The 15,217-nt window shown below is 31.6% G+C and overlaps 1 protein-coding gene across 2 annotated transcripts in view; it reads left to right on the top strand.

Moving 5' to 3' along the window:
• The window catches only part of LOC142323105 (sodium- and chloride-dependent taurine transporter-like), a 77,364-nt gene that overhangs the window by 38,557 nt on the left and 23,590 nt on the right, over positions 1 to 15,217 (top strand). For both annotated transcript variants that reach the window (XM_075362295.1, XM_075362294.1), the window contains 2 exons: positions 9,225 to 9,456; positions 12,528 to 12,676. In XM_075362295.1, the coding sequence (XP_075218410.1) occupies positions 9,225 to 9,456; positions 12,528 to 12,676 (381 nt within the window). The remainder of the gene's footprint in view (positions 1 to 9,224; positions 9,457 to 12,527; positions 12,677 to 15,217) is intronic.

Genomic DNA, 15,217 nt, shown 5'->3' with positions numbered 1-15,217 from the left:
TCGATTTTGCATTGATCAACTCAAATGTATGCTACAACCAATTGTTTTTAGACCAGATGCTACAGAATCATCTGATATCAAATTTGGGCTGCCTTAAAACATTTATTGCTTCTGAAAAATAAAAAGTGGTGTATTATTCAGATGAGTGCTTTAAATTTTTCAAAGAGTAGATACTTAAATTATTAAATTATAAGTAAATATTTAAATTTGTAAGCTTTTTATAACTGCTTTTAAATGTTTTTATATTCATATTTTGTTTTCTATATACTGAGTGCTATGGTTGTCCATAACCATGAAATAGTAATTTTAAGCCATTTAATAAGCATAGTAGATTGGAAAAAAAGTAAAAGAAAAAAAAGGTTGATATCAATAAAAATTATTATTACCATTCACTAAACAGTTAATAAACTTAAAAAAACTTCTGAAATTTATACATTTACACCATTAAAATGAGAAAAAATTGTGTAAAAGTACTGTGAAATTGCTGTACTATAGTACAGCAATTACATAAAATAAATTTTACTGTATTTCAACTCAAAATAAATCACAATGTGAACTAGCACAACAATGGTCATATGTAGTTACTCAGTGAAGCCAATAACAATGAGTATCATTGTCTGTAGTGTTGAATACATTAAGGAAAACTCTTGCTTATCTCTAGAATTTTGTGTAGTTTACGCAGCAATTTTATACACCCGTTAAAATTGAACTAAAACATGGTATACTTAAATTAGCTGCTAATAATTAGCTAAATATTAAATCTATAGCGGGGGTTAGGTTGAACCTCCCATTGGAAGATTACTCATAGTTTATATTAACATTTTTATAAATGTTTATAAACTTGATTTCATGATCTTGCATCTAATCAGTTTAGACAATTTAATGATACTAACCAACATCAACAAATACACTCTACATTTCATTCAAAATTTTGGACATTTCATATAACAGAAATATCTAGTTCTGGGGGAGGAATCAAAGTAGAACTCTTACAACATGTTTTGATGGTCCTGTAACACTTGAAACTAAGTAGCACCTCAAAGGTAGAAGGATATGAATAATAAAATGCAAATATCAATGTTTAAAACTGGCTGTGAAGTATTGCTAATTTGTGTGGTCTATTTTCTCTTCATATATTTTTTTGTGTTTTCAATTTCAATATTAAGTACATTTTTATTTGTTTCACTTTGCTCTTCATACCTTCTGTATTTCATTATTTTTATGTATACAAAACTATTAATTAGTACTGGGAAAGTGAAACAAATTTACTTAAAACTTTTTTTTTGTCTTCAGTCATTTGACTGGTTTGATGCAGCTCTCCAAGATTCCCTATCTAGTGCTAGTCATTTCAATTTCGGTATACCCCCTACATCCTACATCCCTAACAATTTGTTTTCCATATTCCAAACGTGGCCTGCTAACAGAATTTTTTCCTTCTACCTGTCCTTCCAATATTAAAGCGACTATTCCAGGATGCCTTAGTATGTGGCCTATAAGTCTGTCTCTTCTTTTAACTATATTTTTCCAAATGCTTCTTTCTTTATCTATTTGCCGCAATACCTCTTCATTTGTCACTTTATCCATCCATCTGATTTTTAACATTCTCCTATAGCACCACATTTCAAAAGCTTCTAATCTTTTCTTCTCAGGTACTCCGATCGTCCAAGTTTCACTTCCATATAAAGCGACGCTCCAAACATATACTTTCAAAAATCTTTTCCAGATATTTAAATTAATTTTTGATGTAAACAAATTTTATTTCTGACAGAAGGCTCGTTTCATCTGTGCTATGTGGCATTTTATATATTTCCTGCTTCGTCCATCTTTAGTAATTCTACTTGCCAAATAACAAAATTCTTCTACCTCCATAATCTTTTCTCCTCCTATTTTCACATTCAGTGGTCCATCTTTGTTATTCCTACTACATTTCATTACTTTTGTTTTGTTCTTGTTTATTTTCATGCAATAGTTCTTGCGTAGGACTTCATCTATGCCATTCATTGTTTCTTCTAAATCCTTTTTACTCTCAGCTAGAATTAATATATCATCAGTAAATCGTAGCACCTTTATCTTTTCACCTTGTACTGTTACTCCGAATCTAAATTGTTCTTTAACATCATTAACTGCTAGTTCCATGTAAAGATTAAAAAGCAACGGGGATAGGGAACATCCTTGTCGGACACCCTTTCTTATTACGGCTTCTTTCTTATGTTTTTCAATTATTACTGTTGCTGTTTGATTCCTATACATGTTAGCAATTGTTCTTCTATCTCTGTATTTGAACCCTAACTTTTTTTAAATGTTGAACATTTTATTCCAGTCTATGTTATCGAATGCCTTTTCTAGATCTATAAATGCCAAGTATGTTGGTTTGTTTTTCTTTAATCTTCCTTCCACTATTAATCTGAGGCCTAAAATTGCTTCCCTTGTCCCTATACTTTTCCTGAAACCAAATTGGTCTTCTCCTAACACTTCTTCCACTCTCTTTTCAATTCTTCTGTATAGAATTCTAGTTAAGATTTTTGATGCATGACTAGTTAAACTAACTGTTCTGTATTTTTCATATTTATCTGCCTCTGCTTTCTTTGGTATCATGACTATAACACTTTTTTTGAAGTCTGACAGAACTTCCCCTTTTTCATAAATATTACACACCAGTTTGTATAATCTATCAATTGCTTCCTCACCTGCACTGCGCAGTAATTCTACAGGTATTCCGTCTATTCCAGGAGCCTTTATGCCATTTAAATCTTTTAATGCTCTCTTAAATTTTGATCTCAGTATTGTTTCTCCCATTTCATCCTCTTATAAATCGGTGTAACATCTTTGTTTAACACATTATTAGATTTTAATTTATGTACCCCAAAATTTTCCTTAACTTTCCTGTATGCTCCGTCTATTTTACCGATGTTCATTTCTCTTTCCACTTCTGAACACTTTTCTTTAATCCACTCTTCTTTCGCTAGTTTGCACTTCCTGTTTATAGTATTTTTTAATTGTCTATAGTTCCTTTTACTTTCTTCATCACTAGCATTCTTATATTTTCTACGTTCATCCATCAATTGCAATATATCGTCTGAAACCCAAGGTTTTCTACCAGTTCTCTTTGTTCCGCCTAAGTTCGCTTCTGCTGATTTAAGAATTTCCTTTTTAACATTCTCGCATTCTTCTTCTACATTTTCTACCTTATCTTTTTTACTCAGACCTCTTGTGATGTCCTCCTCAAAAATCATCTTTACCTCCTCTTCCTCAAGCTTCTCTAAATTCCACCGATTCATCTGACACCTTTTCTTCAGGTTTTTAAACCCCAATCTACATTTCATTATTACCAAATTATGGTCGCTATCAATGTCTGCTCCAGGGTAAGTTTTGCAGTCAATGAGTTGATCTTTAAAACTTTGCTTAACCATGATATAATCTATCTGATACCTTGCAGTATCGCCTGGCTTTTTCCAAGTGTATATTCTTCTATTATGATTTTTAAATTGGGTGTGAGTAATTACTAAATTATACTTTGTGCAAAATTCTATAAGTCGATCCCCTCTTTCATTCCTTTTGCCCAGCCCGTATTCACCCAATATATTTCCTTCCTTGCCTTTTCCAATGCTTGCATTCCAATCTCCAACTATTATTAAATTTTCATCTCCTTTTACGTGTTTAATTGCGTCATCAATCTCTTCGTATACACACTCTACCTCATCATCATCATGGGCGCTTGTAGGCATATAGACGTTAACAATCGTTGTCGGTTTAGGTTTTGATTTTATCCTTATTACAATGATTCTATCGCTATGCGTTTTGAAATACTCTACTCTCTTCCCTATCTTCTTGTTCATTAGGAAACCTACTCCTGCCTGCCCATTATTTGAAGCTGAGTTAATTTTTCTAAAATCACCTGAGCAAAAGTCACCTTCCACTTTCCACCGAACCTCACAATTTCCTACTAAATCCACATTTATCCTATCCATTTCCCTTTTTAAATTTTCTAGCCTACCAACCTTTTTTAAACTTCTAACATTCCACGCTCCGACTCATAGAATGTTATTTTTTAATTTTCTGGTGACCCCCTCCTTAGTAGTCCCCACCCGGAGATCCGAATGGGGGACTAGTTTACCTCCTAAATATTTTACCAAGGAAGGCGCCTCCATCATTGCTATATGAAAATGCAGAGAGCTACATTCTCTTGTAAAAAAGCAGCTGTAGTTTTCCATTGCTTTCAGCTGCGCAGTACTCAGAGGACTGAGTGATGTTGATATGGCCGTTTAAATCATTCTTACTCACGCCCCTAACAACTACTGAAAGAGCTGCTGCCCTCTTTCAGGAATCATTCCTTAGTCTAGCTCTCAACAGATACCTCTCCGATATGGTTGCACCTTCGGTCCAGCTACTCTGTATCACTGAGCACTCAAGCCCCCTCACCAACGGCAAGGTCTCATGATTCATAGAGGAGGCTATGGAGGAGACTTTAAATTAATAGTTATTTCTTTTTAATTTTGTATTGTTTGTCATTGAAAATTTATAGTTTTTTATCATTTTCATCATCAATTATTTTGGATGAAACCCTGTTGGAAATTCTTGGGAAGGCTTTTTTGTAACTGATAGGAGGGATCCTTTTTCTGCCTTTGAAACGATTCCCTCTTAAACTCCTCACATACCTCCTGTGACAATATACCATCTACTTCTAATTTAATAATTAATATTATCAACTCTTTTCCTAAAACACAATAAATTCTAGTAATATTAATAGAGTTAATATCGGCAGTCAAGCTGATCCTAATCTTAAAATATCAAACTCTCATTCCTGCTCTCTGAAAAACTATAAATACACTAACATTAAGATTTCCTATATTAATAATCAATGATTAAGAAATAAGACTAAAGAGTTGAAATATTTCTTTCCAATGAGTCACCAGATTTTGCATGTTTATAAAACATTGGCTAACTGACACAAAAGCTATTTCTGAGCTAGATAATTTCAAGCTCAGCTTGCTGAAGCTTTTTTATTCATGGAAGAAATTAATTTTGACTGCTGTGCAATTCAATCCCCTCGTCTAAAATTGATGTGGATGGTAATTTATAAATCTCTTTCTGGTTCTTTTGACATAACCCTTCTACAATAACAAACTTAATATCAGTAACAAACCTTCCTATATAAACTACTAGAAATGCTTTTTAAATTTCTAATAGATTAAATGTCATAGTGTGTAACAATTTTAATATTAACTTTCTAGAGAATTCTAATCTTATAACAAATGAACTCAGTTTGAGTTGGGAGGACTAAATATTTCAACTAGAATTACAAGTATCTCAGCCACTTGTATTGAAAATAGTTTTTAAACTTTTTCTAATTGTTAAATATTTATTATACTTATATTCCCATCTAAAGTATAATAATTATTATCTCTTGGAGTTCTCTCAAATAGTCAGAACAAGTTTTCAAGATACAAAAATGGGCTGTCAGATCATTGTTTGGGATTGATAAGTATAAATTGTGTTAACATATTTAGAAAATTAAATGTTTACTTAGCCCAGTGTTTATATTTATGAATTTGCTAGCTACCCTTGCTTAAATGAATTTTCACCTATTCTTAAAAAATAACTATCTCCTCCTCTAGCAAACTAGAAAATCAGAAGTGTTTTTGTGTAATTCAACAGAATACACTTCGGTTACGAGAACGGAATTATATCCTTCCATTGCTATTTTAAATAAATTTCCAAATCATTTAAAAAAATCTTCCCACCAATTTATTTAAAATACAATTAACAAATTATCTTTTGCATAAACAATACTACTCTGTCAATGATTTTTTAAATAACACTAATTAAAAAAAATATATACCCTGAACTTTCTTTACCCCTTTTATCATTTACATAAATATGTGCTATAATAAGTTTCAATAACATCTTTCTGATTGTAAATTATTTTGTAGTTGTTTCTTATAGTTAGTATCTTGTATTGTGGTGTTATTGCTAAAAGTGACCAAGTCTTTTTTATGTTTGTGGGAAATTGAGAATGAATGTTTTATAATAATTAATTCATCATGCTGCTGATGGCTTGATTTCATAAACTTTTGTTCAACTACTTCTAGGTGAGTTATTTATACAACATACAAAAGTATGCTTATTAATTGATTACGGTTTTGGCCACTGCATGCGTTGGAAACAATGAAATTTCCTTGATATTATTGGGAATTTAATGAACCCAATGTAATAGTGCTGTTCCAATCTCAAAGCTTCCTCTTTTACCATTAAGCTCACTCCATAAAAAAATATTAGCCTTTATTTGGTGTAGCAACTTCATATGCAGCAAGATTGCAAATGTAGATTCTTCTGCTGTAATACTTTGGTGAAGTGTTAAATGATGGAACCTGCAAAACACCGGAAAGTCAAAAGTTACGCTTACAAAACTTGAGGTATTCGTTGCCCATAACTTACCTGAAGAAAAGCTTCAGCTCTGTATGCTTCTTTCTTCCTTTTTACATGAGCTTCATAATATTCTTTCTTCATTGAGTGTCTTTGCATGATTATTGTAAATAACACACTGATCTTTTTTAGGGTTGTGATCAAAAATGATCAATTTTAATTTTCACAGAAGTATCTTCTGTATGTAATTTTTGATATAACATTTTCAGAAACATTTGTTATTCTCTCTTTCTCTCTCTCTCTCTTACCTCTTTTTGACACAGTTCATACAATATTTTAATGAAAAGAGAAGAGTTCAAGTATAATCTTTTATACTTTTGCAACAATAGTAGGACTCCATTGTAGGGAAACTTTCAATATGGGCCCTTCATTTTTGACGTGACAACGTCTTATAAATCGATGAACGCTGGCAGCACACACGAAAAATTGTCCCGTTCTGCCTGAGCTGAGCCGAGCCTAGCCGAACCGTTGTGCAATGGAATATACTATCATGTCAAGCAGGTTTTGGCGGGCTTTTCAAAAACAGCAATTTCATGAATTTTATTTATGATTTCAATTTCATCGTTTTAAATTGACACTTTATCAACATTGATTTGATTAAAGTTTATTTCTATAACAAATTGTTCATAAATATTTTTGAACAAATCATTCAATTTAAACTTGCAAAAATTATTAATATTAATTATTATTAAATGAAATGAAAAATGGAATATTAATGTGTTTAATTAGCTAATTAAACAATCACTTCAATTCAATTTGTTTGTATAGATTAATTCATATGGATATTATAGATCTTAATGAAAATGTTGAGAGTGCAATCTTTAAAAGATGCCTAAACCAATCTAAACCAAATTTAACTGGAAAGATTTGCTGCTATTTTTTCGGTTTTCCTTGATCAATTTTCACATTAAAAAAAAAATTTTTTACTCAAGAGGTAATCAATTTTGGACACCTAATAATCCCAGCCCTTGCGGGCGACGTCTGTTAGCGTTAGTTTTAGAAATCTGTCTGTTTTTTTACAATTACCATCTGTTTTTTTAAATCATTCTTTTTAATAGTTTAATTTAAAATCTGTCAGTGTTAGTTTTAGAAATAATAATAGCTTTGATTAAAAAACATAATAAATGAACATTTTTTTGTAAATAAAAATTATAAATTTATGATTTCGCTATTGTGTATTTTATCGAACTCCTTAAGTTTGCTATAAGATTCTGTTTATGACGAAGTTTATTGATAATCGTCTAGTATGCCTTCAGCTCTTTGGGGTCGATTTACATTGTCGGTCTTTGCAATACGTTGTCACGCTCAAATCTCGTGCGAAATATAGTTCCACACAAACCAATGTTTTTTTTTTATAACAGCAGGTTTTGTTTTATTAGGAGGTTCCTTTTTTCCTCTCTTATCTGGCTTTGTAAATACTCCAACTTCATTTACTCTAGCCAATACATTTGCAAATGGCCCATGAATTATCAAAAGAGTATTTAAACAAAATTTTTACAAACATGAATTTTTTTCTCCTTCATGAAAAACATAAAACCTACTGAAGTTTTTGAAAAAGTTTTATATGTTGTAATGGAATTTCTTTTAGTTTTTTTTCATTATGTATATAGTAGCAATAAATTAGATTATAATATACACTGAGAATTTGAACCAGAAAAGAAATGGTTGTTTCTGCAAGGATTGTTTCTGACATTCTTGGAAGTTCTAGTTCAAAATTATGTCTGTTTACATGGTCAAAGAAGACAAAGCACTGACAGGAATTTACTTATGTCTCAGTCATAGATCGTGTATATGAATTATGTATCAACAGATCCAGACACAGAAAGTGTTTAAATACTTCTGCTAATCATGTAACAAATTATTGTGCTATGAACACATTATTAATGTGTGTAGTTATTGTTATGATTATGTAGAAGAGGTACAATCTACCAGAAGAGAATGCTTTTTAAGTTACACTTTGTTTTCCACTCATATTTAAACATTTATATTTTCATATTGGTACTTTGCAATAATTTGTTTTCACTGGAGTAATAATATTGTATCCCTTTAAATCAGATTTATTTCTGCCCTTAATATATTTAAAAAAAACTTATCCAGAAAGTTGAAGACATTTAATAAGTTAATATTAAAAATGATTTAACAGACAGGTGCTTGTATTAGTATAAATAGATGGAGGGCATGTGTTGCTAGTTTAAGACATTATTTGCTGTTAAATACTGTAAAATCTATTGAATAAAAAAAAAAAAACACATCAAAACCCTCTTTACTGCCTACTAAAATTTTTTACTGTTTACACCTTAATTTCTTTTGGTAGTTAATTAAAAAACAGTATCTGTGAAATAAAGTCAAAATTCTTACAATGTTAAGCATATTCTTCAACCTATGGAGTCTGTTACTTGTCTGGGAATGTGTCTTTATGTATGTATGACAATTAAAAATGACTTCAGATATTTTTATATCGGCATATTTATTTTATATGCATCTAGGGAATGCAAAAATGATACTATCCTTTGTTTATAAAGTACTCCTTGTGTCAGTCTTGTGATTTTATATTAATAATAACTGTTAACACCTTTCTTTGTAACAAATAAGCTCTGTTAGTTTAAGAAGTTAAGTATTGTCAGTAGCTACGTTACTTACTTTACTTACCCTCTGAAGTTCAATTACTTCACTTAGATAAGCAACTACAGCTCTCAAATAAAAGCATTTTAGATTGTTATGTCCCAATGTTTAAGTATTGTACATTAATCACATTTAATGATTTCTGAACTAATCTCTTTTTCTTTTTTTGAATTATTCAGGTATAGGTTATGGTACGACTGTTATCTGTTTTTTGTTAAATACATACTACATCATTATTCTGGCTTGGGCATTCCATTATTTTGTTAATTCATTCAATGGAGAACCAGCATGGGGAAAGTGTAATAATCCATGGAACACAGATACATGTTTCAATAGCGCTTTATCAAAGTCTGCCAATGCAAATAGAAGCAATATAATTCAAATGGTAGATCCAGTTGTAGAGTACTGGGAGTGAGTATTGTTTCACTATTTCCTTTTTATTAGAGTTAAATTAGAAATAATGTGGTGAACAGTTTATGAAACCAAATTTAGCTACTTCTGAAAGCATTTTATAATATTTACTGAGAAGTATAATAGACTTACAGATTAAAAATTATGAAGTAGATGAAATCGGTAACAAATCAAACAGTCAGCTAGACGTAGCAGTCAGTAAACCATTTTTTTAATGAGCTGATCTTTGGTTCAACTCTTTATAAGGTCTGGAATTTTTTTGTCTATCTATGTCATCTCTTCAGAAGAGTTTGTAAATTGTTTTCCTAGGTTATAGCAAAAAAGAGTGACTGAAATTTGATTCAGGATCAAATTTCAGAAATTTTAGAACATGCAAATCAAAGTGTATGGAAGATAACTAATTGGAACTAAATTTTTGAGTTATAAGTGCTTTAAAACAAAATGAATATTTAAAAATATTGGTCAGAGAGGTTATATTTGATGGAATGTAGAGTTTGTACCTTAGCAATCGGTTATCAAAATTGATTTAAAAATTGCCGCACAAGTAGATACATACATTCAAATGTAGAAATACATATGAATTTTCTATAGCGAATGCAATGGAGTTTCTGTAGTATTCTAAACTACTTTTATTTTTACCTGATTGCTTTTAAGAAAGTTTGATTATTTTGGTCTGAAGATCATGAGGCACTTATTGAGGAGTTGACCAGAAGTTATAAATATATACAGTAGGGCAAGAATTTTTGTTCTGATATTTTGTTATATAAGCTCATTGTAATTAATACATTATAGGAATCCAATTAAACCTAACAGTGCTCTGAATGTGATATGCAGTTAAGGTCATGTCAGTAAAAGAGTGATGACCATACTAACCATTATTTGAATATCATTCTTTAAAAAATAACCATGGAAATGAATTGTGAATCTTAAAACAGTATTTATTAAAAATTAATAAAATAAAAATGTTTAATTATCAAAGTTAATAAAGCAGTTTAGTTAAAAATTGCTATACATATTTTAATTAATAGTCTCCATTTGTACCAATAGCTATGGAGTCCTGAGAAGTTTGTGCAAACAGATTATTGTGGTGAAAAAGCTCTTTCTCTTTTGCCAGATATGAATATTTAGCCTGAATAGCATCCTTCAATTGGTCCAATAATGAAGTGCAATACTCCCCACTGATGATCCTGCCTTTTACCAGGCCCCCCTTTTTTATATGAGCACCAAACCACGATGATCCCAGAAAACTATAGCCAGACTTTTCCAATAAATGGAACTGTTTTTGTTACCTTTGGTACACTTTCTCCTGCTCCCACCCACTGTATGGACTGCTGTTTGGTCTATGGTGTGTAATGGTGAATCCACGTTTCATCTATTGTTATAAAACATCGAAAAAACTCAGCAGAATCACTTTTAAATAAGTCTAAACACCCATTAAGAAATCTTTAGTCAAATGCATTTTTGGTAGACTGTTTACAAATGCAGCAACCATCAAGAGCAATATCCAAAACATTGTGTAAAATAGAGTGGACATGATTTATTGAGATGTTTGCAACGCCAGCAAGCTTGTGTAACTTCAGTTGGCGATAATTTAATAAGCATTGTATTTTTTGTGGTGATTTTGACAGTTGTAGGAGTTTTTATTTGCCTCGAGCATTCATCATCTTGAATGTAGTATATATGACCATGTTTAAATTCAGCTGCCTACTATTTTAATGTCAGAAACGAAGGAGAAGAATTCTTTAAAGTGGAATCTAACTGCTTCTGTATGTCCTTTGGGGTAAACCTTTTAAAACAAAGTACTTTATTATAGCTTGAATTTTATCCATTTTTCAGAAAATGTCAAAACTTGTTAGCTTTACTCGATTGCCACAAACAACCAATGACATGCACGCATCTGAAATTTCATAGCACATCATCAATAGAATCATATTTCTCTGATGCAAGTGCCTTCATTCCAATTCCTGCTCCTCCACCATTCTTTTAGTCTTCCATCATTCATCAACTTTCCTGTCCAACATGTACTATATGCTCCTGACATTTCAGTCAGGATTCTTTCATCGAGTAGATTCCTGGTTTACTGTTAAGTGCAGTTCTGGTACTCTGATTCTTAATTCTGTCATGAGTTTTACCCAGAAATCTTTAGAAAAATTTCATTTCTTGAATTTGTAATCTACTTTTGTTTTTCTTAGATTCATTCCCAATTCTCAATGGAGTAAATTAATCAAGAGGTAATCTGACTTAAATACTCATATTTATTTCCACATTAACCTTCATTATGCTTAGAAACATTCTTAATATATTTGTGTTGATGTTATTGGTTTATGGCTTTTCTTTGAAGGTCAGTTAATTGAGCAAGTTGAATTCTTCATTTATTATGGTGAAACTATATCTTTAGGCTGAAATAATAGATAGACCTGAGTATAATACTGTAACTCAGCAGTCTACTGTACACTAATATTTTCATCTCTTTTGCTATCGGCATTACCTTTGCAAATATTAAAACTTATAGATGTCTCACTTTTAAATTATATAGAAATGGTTCTTCCAAAGTTTCTTATGGAGATAATCAACACTACTTGCTTCAGTGAAGTTTGCTGGTAGCACATTATAGTGGTGCCTATCTTAAAAAGATTAAAAAATCCCTTTAATATGTGAATAAACAAAGAGAGCAAACTAAATTTGACAAAGAAACATTAAAAAAACGTAAGTACAACATAGAGTGAATATATTATTTAGTTACTAAAGGGCTTTCCTAACCTTTTAAAGACTGTAAAAATTCTGTTTTCACTTCCTGCAATCTTTCATCAAGGTATAAATATACATGAAATTTATTACAAAAGGTGATGAATTGCACTGAAAAATATGACTCTGTTAACATTTACAGAAACATTAATAATAATTTCAGCTTTGTGATTAACATATGACTTCTTTTCTACCTGTTTTGGTCATTAATAATGATTGTACTAAGGTAAACAAGTTAGTTTGTTATTGGGAAATTTTTTAATAAATTTTTATCTAAGTCATGCTTTTGTCCAAATATTTATTTAAAAATTCATCACAAATTTCAGAAGGAAAGTACTGGGTATTAGCAAAGGAATAGATGATGTTGGTGATTTACAGTGGGAATTAGCTGGATCCTTGCTTGTTGTCTGGATTCTTGTTTATTTGTGTGTGAGAAATGGAATCAAAACATCTGGAAAAGTTGTTTACTTCACAGGTAAGAAATTATTAATTATGGGTAATGTAAATCCTGGTATGTCAAACTTCATTTTAAAGAACATTTAGACAGATGCTCATTTTGGATCACATTTCTGAACTTAGTTTTTTAAAGTTACATCAAATGTGTAACACACACACACACACACACACACACACACACACACACACACACACACACACACACACACACACACACATATACATATACATATATGAGGGCTATTCAAAAAGTAATGATAATAGTGACCATGATGGAAAATGTCTTGCAAAGGGTGGTAATACTGATTCCATCGTGTAGCCTATTCTTTTAGCCATCTATAACGATCAGTTTCAAGTGGATCGGTGCAGTGAGTGGACGTGTGTGACGATTCGCGTAATGTATGTTAGATATTCGCCCACCATGTCCTCAGCATAGATAAAAAGTTAGATCAACGTTGTAACGTGAAATTTTTAGTGAAACTGAGGAGAACCGAAAAGACGCGTATGAATTATTAATTACGGTGTGTGGTAAAGATGTTATAAACCAGGTGACCTTCTACAAGTGGTATAAAGCGTTCGAGGAGGGTAGAGAGAGCATCGCCAACGAGCGATAAGAAGTGAATACAAGACATGAATCGAATCATAACCGTAGATGAATCTTGATGTGTCACTACGATCTGGAACTGAAACAACAAAGTTCTCAGGGGAAAAGGGCGCAGTCGCCACCTCCGAAAAAAGCAAAGATGAGTCGCAGCGCCAGTAAGGTTATGATGATAATCTTCTTCGATTCCGAGGGTTTTTTGTTCCAACATGCTGTTCCTCAAGGCCAGACGGTCACGGCAGATTATTAAAAAGCGGTTTTGATCACGATGTTGCGTCATTTTAAGAAAAAACGGCCACACAAGAACATTAACGAAGTTTTACTGCATCATGAGAATGCGCGGCCCCACGTCGCTCACACTATAGTTGATTTCTTGAACGCTCGCGTCATCATAACTGTACCCCACCCACTGAACAATCAAGATTTGGCTCCTTGCGACTTCTGGCTGTTCCCCGAAGTCAAATTTTCGCTTAGGGGACGGAAATTTAAGCCCAATCACGGGGTCATCAAAGCTGTGGAGACGCACTGCAAGGAGCTCGAGAAAGATGGTCTGGCGTTCGAATTTAAAAAGTACCAGAAACGGCGATTAAAGAGTATTAGAACTGAGGGAGTTTACTTTGAAAAAGAGCATGTAGATTTGGAAGACTGAATAAATATTCTTTTCTGTACAGTGTTTTTATCATTATTTTTTGAACAGCTCCGCATGTGTGTGTGTATGTGTACATATATATATTATATATATATATATTATATGAAATATATACCGTCAAAACACCGTAATTAAATAAGTTAAATTTATCATATTAATCTCCAATAATCTATTTTTACAGGATCCTACATCTTCAGTTGGTATTGAATTCTATAACTACACTTAAATATTTTTATTTTATAACTAGCAGACCCGGCAATGCTTCGCTATTGCTAGATTTATAAGTGAACACAATTGAAAGTTTGATAAAACATTAACAAAATGAACATTACGGAATTTCACAAAATTTAACATTTCCCTTTTACCCTTTCTCCCTCTTTCCTTTCCCCTTTTCCTTTTTCTCATTTTCATTTTAACCACATTCCCTTCCCCTTTTACCCACATTTCCTTTCTCTTTTCCGCATATTCCCTTTCCATTTCCCCATATCCCCCCTCTCTTTCCCTTTTTTTCCACATATATCTTTTCCTTATTCCCTTTTCTCCTTCCTATTCCCCTTTCCCCTTTTCTTTTTTCCATCTTCCCCTTCTTTCCTTTTACCTTTTTCGAATTTTCCCTTTCACCCTTTTCCCCGCGCATAAATCGGTCCAGTAGTTTTTTAATCTATAGCGGACTCCCATATCGGAAACATTGAATGGAATCGTAAAATATTTAGTATACCGTGTGTTGCTTTTACGTCCAACAGATACTGCTGTTTTTAAAAAAAAAGCATGTTTCTACCTGTCATAGGTGTCACATCTTAGGTATATAAAAACACGCGCGTATTCGAATGCAATGTTGTGTCAAAATTTCAAAGCAATCGGTGAAGAACTTTCGAAGATTTAAGATTTTCAAGAAACGAACAGTTACATTTTTGTTTATATAGATTTGTCCAAATCGTTTTCTGTTTTAAAAAATTTGAAATTTATTATAAACTAATATGCAAATTCTGCTGTCCAGTAATGGAATGTTATATAAACTTTTTTTTTAAAGATTAAATTATTCCAGTACTGGACAGCAAAATTTACATGTACGCTCATAATATTCAACATTTTAAAATATAAACCATATCTTCGAATAAAATGACAAACAATTAAAAGAATAATTTTAATGTAATACAGAATTTAATACCAACTGAAGTTGTGGAATACCATGAAAACTAGTTATTGAAAATTAATATGGTAACTTATCTAATTACTGTGGTTTTGGTGGTTTATATTTCATATAATATTAAATATATATATATGTTATAATTTTTTTAATTTTTTACTAA

The sequence above is a fragment of the Lycorma delicatula genome, chromosome 4 (assembly GCF_047948215.1).
Source record: "Lycorma delicatula isolate Av1 chromosome 4, ASM4794821v1, whole genome shotgun sequence".
NCBI lineage: Eukaryota > Metazoa > Arthropoda > Insecta > Hemiptera > Fulgoridae > Lycorma > Lycorma delicatula.
The sequence above is the reverse complement of the archived record's forward strand: the minus strand, read 5'-3'. Positions and strand labels throughout refer to the sequence as shown.